The sequence below is a fragment of the Sabethes cyaneus genome, chromosome 1 (genome assembly GCF_943734655.1).
Source record: "Sabethes cyaneus chromosome 1, idSabCyanKW18_F2, whole genome shotgun sequence".
NCBI classification, from domain to species: Eukaryota; Metazoa; Arthropoda; class Insecta; order Diptera; family Culicidae; genus Sabethes; species Sabethes cyaneus.
Window position 1 is genome coordinate 1606886 of NC_071353.1, and position 15797 is coordinate 1622682.

Sequence of the window (15797 nt, forward strand, 5' to 3'; positions counted from 1 at the left end):
CGCACCATGTTCAACTACTCTACTACGAACGGTCCGTCTGTTCGGGGCGAGCTTTTCGAAGTTCCCCCGAGCTGCCAACCTGGGTTCCTGGGTTCTTCGGGACGGTGCCTAGGTCTTAGCGCTAGGTTTTTTTTCTTTTTCAAAGATCCCGTGCTGTGTACGGGGTTCGATTGATTAGTAAAACTATCCCAGTGGTGGTAGTAGTCGATAATAGTGCTAGTAATAGTAGTAGTAGTAATGGTAGTAATTGCATCAGCATCGTCAACCTACGGTCCCGTTTGTACTGCGGGGGTTCTTCGTGGCCGCAATGCCCGCAACGGGTACGTACATACACATACACACAACAGACGCACCCAAAACACACGATCGTTTGTTTATTTTTGTGTCCAGGATTGTCATTTGACCTGGATCCAGTTTGCTTCACTACAATGAATATAAAACCCAGTGTTACAATTGATCGACTCCAGTGAACCTGATGTATATTCCGCCCCGTTGGTCATAGATCTGGGGGTGCTCGACCGGGAATCTAGTTCCGGTTGTCAGCCTAACAATAGGCCGTTGTTAATCTACATTCTGCCCAATGATACTAGATTTCGGAACCGCTATCGTGGCGAGAGAATGAGAGAACAACATCCTCGAATTTCTTCTGATTCTGGGAGACGAAATGCTAACAATTATCTGGTGGTAACGAAGGAAGGGGTGGAACTGGATGGTTGACATGGTCGGTAGCGTTGAACTTACTCTCATCGGTCGGCCGGTAGTGCCGTGGTCCACTGGTTGACACCGGAAGCTGTACTCGCCCCACCAACCGCCCATCAAACACTGTACACACAAAGCACGTATAAATCATGGACGGGAAGGAAGAATCACAATTGCAATCGATACGCAAATTATAAAAAGAAAAGAGAGAGAGAAAACAATGCAAACGATTTAATATCATACATCTTCGATTGGTTGCTTATAGTTCCATCCAGGTTCGTAGCTTTAGGGCTAACTTCCAAGCTCATTAGCCGGCTCATCAGGAACAAGAACAAGAACCAAAAGACCGTTATCAATGGGGGGAAAAAATAAGAAAATGAAAATATTGAAGGCCGTTTGTTGATCTCAAATTACGAACGCCACAATCGCGTCCGCAAAACACATGTGTTAATCCAGCGTTGCTGACTGCGGTCTGGCCGAAAAGTGAAAGGAAGGTCGGCGGCCACCAGGTTGGCATCCGCGCAACCTGTGCGCTTTGGAGGTCGAGTTAAGGGTGTATTGATCTCTCGCACTCTCGGGACGTTGCGGGTTTCGCCCGGAAGCAGTGAAAGGATGCGAATGCGGTCTCTGAACGGGTTCAAGATCGGAATCATGATTGCATTCTGCTACAAGCTGCTACAAGTTTCCAGCAATAGGAGGTAAATTTTGTGCTCAATAAAAACTTATTGAAAGGCAAACTTACGAAAAAGACACTACTTTGCAGCAAAAACAATGACTATAATCTACCAAACACAGCGGCAAACAAAATTGCAATGTAAGCATTCGTGGTACAAATGGTGAATCGGTGCGTTGATCAGTAGCATGCAGCACAATTCAATCAAATACGCAAACGGGCAGGGTTTTTTAGTAATTGTTTTGGTTTTGTCTAGACGCGCGTTTAAAATCGAACGACTATCAATCAGGCATACTTTAGCGTTTTAGTCGAATACTGCTTGCTCCGGACATTTTCGTACAAGTTGGAGAACAGTCGTCTGCTGTCAAACCGGGCAAAAGTTGCTGTCATAGGTAGATCGTCTGGCAGGATACGTGCAGAAATAATATTTGTCGGTTTTGTGCTTGTCCTATGGCGTACATGTGCGCCGGCAACAGGACGGCAAACACATGTACGGAGGAAAATCAAAACAGTTTATTCGATGGATTAGAAAAGTTAGAAGCTTATCCTGTACGGCACGGTCAATTTACCTCGTAAAACAACCAGGCACTGAACACGACTTGGATGAAGTTGTATGCTATGAGGGTGTGTCGAAGCTGGAATGGTTTGCGGTTTTCCATGAGCCTTGGACCTAGGACCTGAGGGGGAGAGACAGAGAAAAGACCAAATTTGAAGAGATTAGTATGTTGCGTAATGAAATATCCGATTAAAAACAGTTTACAGTGTAATACAACTATTAATATCAAAATATGTGATGTGACATGTTTATGGTACAATTATAATACGTAATAAACCAAATTATAATTATTCAAATACAATTTGAAACAATTTAATGAATGATGATTAAATATCAAGTTAAATCCATTCGTTAATAAAGACCAATACCAAATATTTGAAATATTGGATAAACTTTCATTAGATTTCGTTTAATACATTCGCCAGTTTTTGTTTTCTTTTCCGCCGATTAGGGTAAGTTAACCTATAGTGGACCCTTTACCTATAATGGACCTCGGGTACAGTTTCCGCGTTTGTTAGCTTGTGCTTCCATATCCTCGGACATGACATGAAACAGAAAGTACAAAGCAAACCACACAGTTCAGTTTATAAGATTTTAGCTGAATTTAATGATTAATGCCCTAAAATCGACATTTTCAACAAGCTAGGGTCCATTTTATGGTTAACAATGTGAAATGTCGTCCTTAGTGGACCCTCTTCATATAAAATGCACTAGAATTCCTATAATGGAGCCGGTCGTTATCCTATTGTAAACCAAAAGGTCCATAAAAGGAAAACGGACATTCCAATCTGTTTTAAAAAATGGGTAAAATATAGAGATTTGCAATATAAATTGATATTTTTTCAGGCTTAATCGAAAGTTACTCGTATTGTAAGTACCATCGGTTGCGTCTGACAGTTTAAAATAATTCGTGGAAGAAAACTACTCAAGCACTAACTGGTCTAATAATCGTTAATTTACCCTACGTCGATTATGGCAGATCGATTGTTCATCTTGGAAAGTTCCTTCTCAAGTGTATATTCTCTTTTTCGAGACCAAATAGTCATTTAAAAGAAGAATGTCATAAAATTATTTAAAAAAAAATTCAATAAAACATCAAGCTGATGTTTTTAAAGAGACTCTTACATTTGTTATATATTATACGTTATAATTTAGATCTTGTTGTCTACTGTCTAGATCTTGTTATGTCGTCTATTCCTAATAGCAAAAGAATTCAACGGGCAGTTTCCCGCGGGCTCTATGGAGGGTGCTTGCTGTTACGAATTATCACTCAATTATCATTCTCCAACAAATCCTCTAGAAATGTCGGAAGTACAACGTGCCTGCGCATCATATTTTCGTGGATTTCAGGGCAGGATACGATATAGTCGAGCGCCGACAGTTATGGCAGATAATGCAGGCAGAAAACGGTTTACCGGACAAACTGACGCGACTGAGCAAAGCTATCCTAGAGCGCATGATCTGCTAGGTATGTGTTTCGGCTCGGGGCACTCGCGAGTCCCTTCGAATCGCGCAGAGGGCTGCGACAAAGGGAATACGAAGAGTTACGTATACGTAGGCATATAAACCTCGAGCTGCAGGTACTACTTGGAGAGGTATCCATTGTACACTTATCGAACATTGGGAGACTACTGTGGACCAGTCACGTCATAAGGAGGAGGTTGAAGCCGACTTGCGCTGTACACTTGTACACTTATCGAACATTGGGAGACTACTGTGGACCAGTCACGTCATAAGGAGGAGGTTGAAGCCGACTTGCGTGTGTCGAGACGCTCAACGAAAAGGCGACTAATACCCGAGGTTAAATGGAGTGGAATTCTTGATACGGCAAGAGTCACCCCGGTTTTATTCCGCTGGAAGAGGTAGAAGCCGTAAGGATTAGCTTTTATCTGTGTTTCTTTCACACCACCGATTTACATAACAAATTGTTTAGATCGTCCAATTTATTATTTTTCACATTAAGCATTTACTCTTCCCCAAGAAAGATAGATTTATAAAAAATAAATTAATCATATTTTTAATTTCTGCAGAACGTCCGCATTTTAAATTTTAGATCTCGCTTCAAATTCTCCCAATTAGCCCTTTGTGCGCTTTCTGCCAATTCTGACCAATTCTTTTTCTGACAAATTTTAAGAATTATTATAAGTCTCAATAAGGTTCAGTCTCAGTCCTCGATAATTGCCCAGTAACATTAATTTGACCGCAGTTGTGGACAGCTTGATGGATTGCTGTCTTTTTCGAAGTACATAATATTGTTTTCCAAAAATCATTGTAGAATAGACTTGGTATAAGGGGGCGGACGGCCAGAACAGGGGAGGGAAGTTATGCTTATGTACAATGAAGCAATACTTTTTTCATTCAAATAAATTTTTGAGGTTGACGGTGTCGCTCTAGCGAAACACATTGAACATGACGTGACAGACGAGTAACTTTTAGCCGATTTTTTTCATAATATCATTCGTATCCCCTATTGGTACACTCTCCCTAACCGATTTAATGCAAAGCATACGGAAGCCCTGCAATATGTCCCAATGCAGTACGCGATTTGATTGTATGTTACACTATTTCGGACAAGGATATTGTCCCTACTTCAAAATGTTGCGACAATGTGTGATGTAAGTTAGTCACTATTGCATGGAAGTTAGGACAAAGATAAGTTATTGTAGCTGTTTATCATGGATACAGATGTGTTATAACAACTGTATTGTTGTCTGCGAAAAAGACACACTGCCCAAGTAACAATTTGGGTTTTATTGCACTTTTATGATGGCATTTAAGACCAAAATTGGTCTTGAAGACCAGCATAAGAGTACAATAAAACTCACATTGTTGCTTGGGTACAGTACTGTATGCAATACGTATTTTACGCAACAAAAGCAATCATAATCATGTCACACTGTGTCGGCAGCGGCAGTGTTTGGTAGTTACCAAGGTGACGTTGGTAACTTCTGTACGCCAGACTTTAGGTCAAAGCAAGTTAGTCTTTTTCTTAAGGTTTTTGCTGTTTGTCTCTTTAGCTCAAGTTGCTGATAAAGTATTGTCTGTAACACATATTGTATTGTATACCGGCATCACCACCTGCATTAAAAGGCGTAATATCAACGGAAGTCGGGCCTACTACGGACTCCACAAACATTTGCGGTCGAACAATCTGAGCCTCCGTACAAAATGCACACTGTACAAAACGCTAATTAGACCGGTTATCCTCTACGGGCACGAAACGTGGACACTGCTAGAAGAGGACCTACGAGCACTCGGAGTTTTCGAACGGCTGGTGCTAAGAACCTTCTTTGGCGGAGTGCAAGAGAACGGTGTATGGAGGCGAAGAATGAACTACGAGCTCGCACGTCTCTACGGCGAACCAAGTATTCAGAAAGTGGTTAAAGCTGGACGTTGGGCAGGACATGTTGTTAGAATGCCGGACAACTATCCGGCAAAAATGGTTTTCACATCGAATCCGGTAGGAACAAGACGAAGAAGGCACTGCCTTTGGGCCTTTGGGCACTGCCAGAGGGGGAGGGGGGGGGCTCCGTAGCCGCAAGATTACAGTTTGCTTTGACAAGCAAGCGGTCGTAGGTGCGAATCTTAGTTGAATCAAGCCATTCGATGTCAAGTGACTTTAGCATGGGTTTATTTTCAGGCCCCCTTCATTTACCTTTCCTTCATGCTGAATTCTAAATTTACCCACTAAAGGCTCCTGAAAGTGCAAAAGTCCCTCCTATAGTTAAGTGTACTGGTCAGAGGAACGAATGAGTCCTCGCCAGGGACGGCTATAATATGGGATAGTACTGACAGTGAGGAATAAGTGGATAAAGTAGATCAAGTTTTGAAGGAAGGGTAAACCCAAATACACACAAGCACGCATAAAATTTAATAAGTATATCGCTCACTCAATAGCGATAATAGCAAAAAGAAATGCAGTGCGGGTCATACAGCAAACACCCGGGCAATATCACAATAGTTCAACTATACTGGTGTCAGTGATGAGTCCACACAGGAAAAAAAAGAGGGGCACAGCGAGCGAGGTGGCAAGTACTGGCGAATACTGGGTGCCCGCGGAACTGGAGACCAATTGCCATGGACCAAAGCAGATGATTATACTGCGCGGGCCTTGTCGTTAGGCCAATTAAGCCAACCAGCATCACCAACAACAAGCGCAGCAAGTGTGTATCAAAATATATTCTCATCGAAAGTTGTCCTGCTTGGTGGTGTGAAGGGACATTCCTTTGTCTTATTATTTTGTTATCGTGATACATTATATAGTTTTATAGACAGAGGATAACTGGTTTATCGCTCTTCGTTTTTGTTGATTATTTCTGCGTATGAACAATGATATTTTGATTCTCTGTTCAGAACAATTATATTTTCTTTTTAGTAACCGATTCAATCCAAAGCAACTTTGTGAACGCATACAAACGACTTGTATTTGTTTACACTCTAATCCCGTTTTACGTCCACTATTGGGGGATGTAAAAAAATCGGTCGTAAAAAAAGAGGACGGTAATTCAAATTTTGAACGTAAAACGAGAGGACGTTAATTCAAATTTTGGACGTAAAACGAGAAGACGGTAAATCAAATTTCGGACGTAAAACGAAATCACGTAAAATGAATGGACGTAAAAAAAGTTTCTAGTGTATTTGAGATGTAAAAAATATACTGTGAATACACGTCAAAAAAATTTGCGCCTCTGTGTGAGTATCATAATGTTTGTAATGTATCGAATGATTAAAATTATTTTACAATACATTCCCTATTAGACATCGATATTTTCTCCGATATCTAATTCGAAGAATTTTTGTGAAAGCTTGCGTACCAATGGGGGTTTTATTACAAACATGAAGGTTCTAGCGACCCAAATTAAAAAGTATCACAGTTAATCAACTAGTTCCGGGCTATTCAATTTAAATTTAGTTTCTTTCACTTTACATCAGTATTCGAGCACTAAATTCAATAGATGAGTTGCTCAACATCGCAATCGGCGATTATCGATCGAATTGATCAATTATATCTACACCATTCCCCTAAATCCCTCGAACGAAGGGTACTTTAAATGTTTGATTTAAGATCCAATTATCGCTGAACAGGGTAATCTAAACGCGACTCATATAAAACACTAAAATTGAATAATTACGACTCTAACAATGATTTTTCATTCGATACTATTCGCTTCCGACTAAATGCATCAACTGCAGAGCAAATTATCAACTAGGTATCTTCCAATTCCCATTCAGTTATCGGCAGAATCGTGAGCATGCCGAACTATTATGACATGCACAGTTAGCTAAGCCTACCGCGGCAACCTTGAACCACTTCTACCTGGTGGCTGGTTCAGTCTCTTTCTCTATCATACCGATACTTTCACTCTCTTCCCCTTCTGTTTCGTTTATCCGTTATCGATGATCGTCGCGTGTTGCCCCCGACACGTCATTCCATTCAGCTTAGCTGAACAAGATAAGTTAGTAAGACACCAACATATTTTAGAATTACATAATCTGAACAAGCTCAGATTGAATCTTTGAAGTGTTTTCCGTTTTGTTTGTATCATCCGCCCCTTTTCAGCGGAAGGTTTGTATTACTGACAACGAGTCCACACTGACATATCGAGACCACAAACATGTGATTGCTACCGTAAATTCGTATTCATAACACGTTTTCTGTTAGTCTCATTTGCACGTCTCATTTTTGTTGTGTTGCGGTTGCGATCATTATAATTCACAGATCGAACTTTGACTCACTACCGAAGGACTTCAATCATCGTCGCTTAGCTGATGGAACTCGATTTCGAAAGTTTGCGGTTCATGGTACGACGAGATTCGGCATCGGTGTTTGATTCTGCGCGTGCGGTCAAAGTGAAACTCCGGTTCACTGCCATCTCGGCAGGGACATATCGCGAGGTGTCACAAGGTTCTTTGTTTTAATGTACAGATCGAATGCGCGGCGGAATCCGTTGGTAAAACAAGCATAGACTTAGAGGTTGGTGCCATTCACTTAGAAGTGAGAACCTTCCTGAATTCCGATCATTCGCGTGTCATTCAGCTGTTAATTGCTGCTCATATCTGCGGCGACAGAAAGACATCGCTTACTGGAAGCGAGCGGGTGAGGAGGAGATCATACTCAACTAATTACTACCGTTCGTAGGCAAATTTTCTATGCGGCTGTGTGGAGGTATTTATCTGTCAGAATACCTCGAAGCGAAACTGAACAATTAATCTAACTACCAGCGCCTCGCACCGTGTTTGTCAGTCAAGCGAACCTAGGAGCAAACTTTGCGGTGGCACCCCCTTCGTAGTTAAATGTAACTAAACTAGTATTTAGCTGATTTTACCCCTATACATGTTTAAGCGGTGTAATAACAATTCTGAGCTACTGAGCTGCTGTTGCTGCCGCCGTTGCTGCGAGGAGATTGTGTCGCGAGATTAATTGAAACAAGAATATATAGCATCCTCCACTGTAGCATGCGATTGTTTGCCTTTGTTTTTACGATTTTTATCCATCAGTAGACAATATTCATTGTGTTTAAAGGAAAAACAAAACGAGGATACATACCTCACTATCTATCGACAGTTTTAATCTGTTGTATAACAGAATAATGGGAAAATGCTTGCAAATTTGCGTGATCTCTTAATCGAATTTCGATTTTAAAAATTTACTCGTATGGAATGTCAACCCAACGACGGCTATTTTTGCTTTCCTAAAGAATTTTGATTCATTAGATTTGACGAATTTTCCAGATAAATAAATTTTAATTTTTGAAACACGTCATGATAAAAATTTAATGGTGCCGGTTTTTTCCAGGCTATTTTTTTTAACGCAGCACAAAGGGTTTCTACGTAATTTGAGCAAACCAATCGTGCTTCAAATTTGTGAATTTATATTCAGAAAAAATATGCTATTCAACACTGCACAAAACTGTTTTAGTTCGTACAAAAATTCAACACCGGCGAAGCATTCCTAGAATCTGAATGAAATCTCTCCAACCGACTCGCACGGCGGTGCGGCGATCTGTCGTCATTGGCGAAAACGGCCGGCCTCTAGCGCGAGAGGGTGAAAAAAAAAACCGCGCAAACCAGTTGAGTGACCACCGAACCGAACCACCTTGGACCTCTTGCTATGCATGGGGCCGGTATGGGTGTACGGTGTGAGACAACAGCTGATTGCACGGCTCTGGGTCAATCGGGGACCTTCCCCGGTGCTGACGGGGATGATGCAAGCAATACGGTAGAGCCGGTGCTGGCGGGGCGGACCGTTTCCATGAAACTATTTACCGTGTAAAGTAGCCAGTGCGGCACGATATTGAAACAAAAAGAGCCGGCAGCAAACAGGGAGCAGCGCCAGCAGCATTCGTTTGAAACAATTTGAAGAGGTTGGAACGCAGACGCGGAGACGGACTTCGTTGGACTTCGAGGCTTTCATCGTAAATTACTGCTGGTCGGTGTGAACTTGCACGGCGGAAAAGGGCAATGCGTGCGTTATAAACCTCAACTCAAGGTTAAGGTCATCAATTTTACAAATTCAAGATCGAAAAGGAAAAAACAGAAGGAATCATATTTAGTGGGCATTGGCATGCAAATTACATATATTATAGGTTAGTATTGCAAACAGTACTTACTTTGACTAAGTAAACGTATCCTAAACATAGCGCTAGTGTGGGGAAGGGGGACGACATTAGAGGCCAGTCCTTTGTCCGAGGGTCTGAAAAAATTAAATAAAGGTAAATATTAAAAAAAAAATAAGCAATTTGAACTACAAACTTATAAGTTATAACCCATACAGTGCGACGTGACGTTACCGTATAACTGTCTCTCAGTAATGCGTCGAGAAACAGGTTCGTCAGTTTTAAATCTCATAGCATATTTTGTAAACCGTTGAACAACTCAACTCGTGTGGATTGCGTCACCGTCGTCATATTCGTTAAAAGCTCATTATTCACACCTGCTGATGAAAAGTTTCGCAGGTATCCAAACTGCTGCCCGTCGATCCACCCTGCTCGTGTGTGCGTGTGAATATTTACATACAATCATAATTGTCAATCATCATCTCCACCTCAGGCTTCCCCCGATCCGATCGGAGCACGTTACACTAACTAGCCGCTAGCTGGCACGCACGCGACAGAAGCGTTCTAATTGGGTTAATAATAAATGACAAAACGATTTTTCTTTCCTGATTGGATCATCAAACTTTATGAAGCTAGAGCTTGGAAATCTGTTATCGTTTGATATTTAGAACCGTGGAGAGCGCGTAACTTTTTCACACGTTAGTATGACTCGAACGACCGGGTCATACACTTTATCGGTATGCATATAAATCGAATTTAGAGTTTTTTTCTTTGTTATTTATTTATGGCTTTATTTCAAGTAGCACAAAGTCTAAATGAAGATTAATACTATGAATGGGAAAAGCCGATTTCAGTTGAAATTTATTTTCTCACATATTCACAGATCTCAATTTCAAATAAAAACATAAAATTTGCGTTAAGTTAAATTAAATGAATCATGTTACAATACTCCTTACTCCTTACTCCTAAAACTAAGCTTATGCAATCGAACTTGTCAATGCAGCATACGGAGTATCTTTTATTAATTATTTGTAATTTCTTGGCATTAGCAACAGGATATAAAGAAAGAGTAATTATCTCAGGCTACTCTCTTGCGGTAAAATACAAATTGGTTGGTAATGGTTTGGCATACTCTAATGTGATCTTCACACTACATCTACGAAATTGTAAATTTTTAAAGAATAGTGCAGAAAACCCCAGCGTAATTTTAATCCTGTTAGAAAGATATTGTACCTAATCGAATGCAGCCATTTATTCTATTAACGCTCATTTATGCTCATGTTAAGTAAACAAAACGAAATAAATTTTGGCAGATTTTATTAGGCTTAGAATGAACGTTTTAGAATGAACCTGTGCTGGTATGCAGAGAACTGTCGAGTATTTTTCATAAGAGGAGCTAAATGGACTGTGTAATGCTTAGCTCATCAATCATATAAAAGATTGGAAATTGCTTTAATCAGTGGCCTGTTTGCTACCGGTGAAGATGGTCGAGCTCGAGTTTGAAATCTTGAATTTGATCGGTAGTAAAATTTCGGGTTCGGGGTTTAGGAAATTTGAAATAAAAGCCTATCTGGCTAACGGGAGGCAAACTGTGAAGTACAGTGCATAACAAAAAAACAATTAAAAAAGCAAAGCCTTGGGCTTAAACGTCTTTATAAGTCTTAATCCTTCTTTATCGACAGACTTCGTGGCCGGCTGTTCGAGTATAGGACAGTTACGGGGCTAGTGCAGAAATCCTACTGACCTTAAATAGCAGCACCGCCTAGCCGAGATTCGAACATACGACGACTGGCTTGTTAGACCAGCATCATACCTCGAAGAAACTTGCGATTAATAATAACAAAAAGGGTTCGTTCATTGTTGATTTCTAAATATTGGGTATTATTGGATTATGTTGAATGCAGAAAGATTACGCCAATGCTCAAAAAACAATTTGCTAATGCAATTCTGAACTAGATTTGTCGCAGTAACTCACTAATCTACGAAGCTATTCTACTCAACGTATTAGAAATGGGAATCAAAAGCTATCGTCATTAGAGTTTTCATAAGGTCTCTAAAAATGGCATATATGCCATCGTATGCACCTTCGGCAGCGAACCATTCAAACTAATTTAAATGTGCTGGTGAGTATTACAATACAGACGGCTAAACGATTGTTTGATTTTAGTTATTTGTTAACTACTTGCCAATTCAACGTTTTTATTGAATAGTAGGCATTAGGCATTCCGAAAAAATTCGGCCTTTCGTGATTCGGCCATTCGTGATTCGGGCTTTCGCGATTCGACCTTCTGAGACTGTTGTTGAAATTCGGACGCTTGGATTTCGGCCATTCGTGATTCGGCCATTTGTATTTCGGCCATTCGGTACTAGCCCTTTTTAACAAGTTTTTTGCACAAGAAAAATTGCCGGTAACTTGGAAGTACTCTTTTATTTTTCCAGTCTTCAAGAATGACGGTCACCGAAGAGTCAAAAACTGCCCCTCAATTATTTGAAATAATCATAAGCGCCGCTTTAATTCGCAGCACCAGACACTACATTAGCTCTGCACAACATCGCTCTGTGACAACGAATCTCTTGATTTCGCGCCTAATTGTATTATTACTAACACTGACTGAAAAGCTACCTCTGACCGCATCAATCATCGCTCGAGCTGCTACATGAAATTCTACGACTGGGTGGTTCCCCACAGTTTATCACATGGCTACGCTCGTATGTGTGCGATAGAGTCTTACACTGCTTTGAATAGGTTGTCACAAATAACCACGCAAGGCAGTTTCTTGGGACCACTTTTGTTTATCACATTTTTCGATGATGTCGTCTATTTTCTTAGAACTTAATTCAGATTGGTATGTGCTGATGATTTTAAAATCTACTTGACGGTTGGTGGCATCCAGCATTGTCGTCGCCTGCAAGTAGACCCTTTTGTACACATTTATATCTTGACGCAAATTAAACCTTTCTACTATTAGTATCAGTATCCAGTGGCGACTCGTCCGCCTGTTCAACCTGTTCATAGGACAGGTAACAAAATTCAGCCGGATAAAAATATTATTATCACTCGTTCATGATTTCGCTTGCACCGACTCAAAGGCATTATGATTTTTATTTAGACAGTATACTTTCTAATTAAAATGTTCGTTATTTCATGGTTGCAAGCACGGAATGGAATTTTTCATTTGCTGGTTCAAGGATTTCACTGCGAAACCGAGATTCCGAACAAGATATTTACTCGGACAAGATCTTGTCACAAGACCGGTGAGCGTGCTGAGATCTCGCTAATTGAGACTCAGCAACTTTTGAGTAACCTAAATACTCGACGTTATAGATTTCTAAATTGTTTGAGCGATGATACGGTCATCCAATTGGCCATGACTGTTCGGCTCTCCCATTGTTTCAGCTCACCCTTCAGAGTTGGAGCCACCTCGTCTGTCGACGCACTACGAGTCGACGTGTTGAGGATAGACGAGAAACAGGGCTTCCCCTATTCTCCTCTTCACCTCCTTCGTTTCTTTGTTTTTCGGCAGAGAGAGCAGGCTCGGTAAGACCGGCTTGATGCAGCAAGGGTAAATTACTGTGGAGGGCGCCCTGGTACTCCACAGGCTCCGTTGCGGCAGAGAATTTATAGAACCCCCTCCACCATTCATCCCTCGGCACGGGTCGCGTCACACCTTATATTAAGGGTTTATCCATTCAAGTGTTTACGTAATAGCCATGGATAACGGCTATTAAAACCATCCTCCTTTTAGGAGCTTTGAGCCCTCTGCTTTGGTTCTTAGTAGTCATACCTTCTACAGAGAACCGTCATTGCAGGCGGAGAGTTCACACTCAGCATTCGCATGAGTGCCTTCTTCCCTGCTCGCATACGACCCTAGTTTCCACCGGTTGTCCGATTTCCACTAAGGAACGTACCCCGGATGGTACCACGAGGAGGTAAGGATAGGAGTTGCTGAATAAGAAGCTGTGGATTGTGGATTTTTCGTGGATTATGGAAATTCAAAACTGGTTAAAGAGGTGGTTGAATTGTACTGTCAAGTTTTTTTACCGACCAATTTTGTGGTGGACTTAAATATGGGACGGTAAAATAATTCTACTAAGTACGGGAAAGACGACCATTTGCGGAGTCATTCCGCAAGTATAGATGACTGGCGGTATTGATAGGTTACGATATTTTTGCCGGTTTGTTTACTTAATTTTTGTTTGAGTACTGTCATTTTCGTCGAATAATGGCAAACGGGACACTCATGTCGCTATGTATTTCGATTTTCAAGTTCACGCAGAAAAACAAATTATACAGGCCACATACGTTTGCACTACGACCTTTTTGTTTCAGGAGTCAATAAAAACACAAGTAAAAATGTATGATTCATTCTTAACGATAAAATCCATTTACTGATAAAGCGAACTCGGAACGAACTGTGCAAAACAACTGGTTCAAACCCGAAAATACATTAAAACACAACTTTTCATCGCTTTCGCCATACCGCTCGCGTATGGTGATAAACGGCTTATCAATCATCCGGGCTCATTAGTCATTGATAGATTCGGTGCTATCAGTTTCTCTACAGACAAAAAAAAAGACCCCGTAAGTTGTTGCGTCACCTACTTCCATTGGAAAACATAATATTTTGGGTAACAGTGGTTCAATTATAGGCCGTTGTCTAGTTTTAAACGTGAATTTGTGATGTTGCATGTAACATTATGCAACAAAACATGGGAATCTTAAAAAACTTTAAGTGACAACTCATAGAACAATTTCGCGTGCCATGACCAACAGAATTCAATTTCGAATAGAACAAATTTATTACTCATCATGTCGGGTTGAACTGGGCTTCCCGTAGTAATATCACGATGAGTTGCAAAAATATTCGCCATGCAACTCCCACATAAGAATTTTGTGAACCAGCATGAGTTTCATAAACCTACCAATATTCGCACTGCCAAAGGTGATTTTGGATGACTCCAGCCACGCATATCAGAGCAGCCGAAAAAGACACTTAATCCGGGTTGATAAATGCTAGACTTAGCGGAAAATTACTTATCGCAATTTGGGGTTTTATCGGAAACAAAAAATACACTCTCGAGCAGGTCGATATCGATGCTGGCTGGTTCCGGATTCCGAAAAAAAACTTATGAGATGATATAGAATGAGCTCACAACCTCAGACTGCAGCACCTGCTTATCAGTCGTAAATTGAGTAAAAGCTGACTGAAGGCCGTAGGCCGACAATATTTATGATATATTCGAGGACATGTTGATACAGCGGAAAGATCGGTCTTCGTTATCTGCTTTTGCTATAATCCATGTGACACCGGTCTAAATTAGCAGCTCTCGTGATAAAAGAGTCGACGGTTTTGCAAATACGCGAGATTACCAGGCGTTACAGTTTTTTTGTTCTGTAACCACGAGACAAGACGATTGTCGTCCTTTAGTTCAGTAAATAAAATGGTAATCAAGCTCGGCAATGGCAATCCAACAGTAGCTTTAATTCGAACACTACAAGGAACAAGAAAATATCCCCCTCTCATCCTTGTTACGACAACCAAAACCAATCAAAGTGTCCATTTCCAGGCCGTTGGCCTCTCTGCGTGCACAGCAGTATGCACCCATCGCTATAGTTGCTTTACCGGTTTTCTCACTCTCACTACTAGTCGATTCATTGTTTTAAGAAGAAAAAAAAATGGAATATTTCTTGACTTAGGTTTCTGCCCTGTATGCTAAATGAACCAGAAGAAGCCGGAGCCAAGTCATGGCAGCAGTAGAGCGGGAATCCCTGGAAAATCCTAAACCCTTCACTGGTGACGTGTGTCTGGCATGCACTGAAGCATGCAGGCAGCTAAATGCTATAAATGCAAGACACGCATGATGACGCTGCAGGAAAGACCATCAATAAGAGCAAGTGCATCGATTAGTTTCTTTGGGAGTTTCATAACATTATAAATTTTAGAATTTAAAATATTTTCACACAAAATTTAGAACAAATTACTTACAAACACATGCCATAAAAGATGTGCTACAAAAGATGTAAGATTCCGTGCAACTAATATACCCCGTTTAGAATTCAATCAGCCAGACAAGCATTTCCCTGTAGCTTTCCACTCGATCACACACGCCCCGACTCGAACGAGGGAAGGAAAACAGGCTGGTGCACCGCGGCGGCCGGTAAGACGTAATTCCATTGTTGACACTTAATAGTATCAATTACGCGAAGTGTTACACGAGATGAGTGCAGTTTAGTTTTTTCTTGCTTTCCATCAGCCGCCACAGCACAACACGCCCGGTGGGAAATTGATGATGTACAGGTACATTGGTAGGC

The 15797-nt window shown here is 41.0% G+C and overlaps 1 protein-coding gene across 3 annotated transcripts in view; it reads right to left on the reverse strand.

Moving 5' to 3' along the window:
* Nucleotides 1–15797, reverse strand: part of LOC128732845 (elongation of very long chain fatty acids protein AAEL008004) — an 87729-nt gene that overhangs the window by 14253 nt on the left and 57679 nt on the right. For 2 of the 3 annotated variants that reach the window (XM_053826254.1, XM_053826253.1), the window contains 2 exons: nucleotides 9539–9621; nucleotides 1942–2049 (listed from right to left, as the gene is read on the reverse strand). In XM_053826254.1, the coding sequence (XP_053682229.1) occupies nucleotides 1942–2049; nucleotides 9539–9621 (191 nt within the window). Of the gene's footprint in view, nucleotides 1–741; nucleotides 823–1941; nucleotides 2050–9538; nucleotides 9622–15797 lie in introns of all 3 variants that reach the window. The other variant, XM_053826255.1, reaches the window with a different exon arrangement.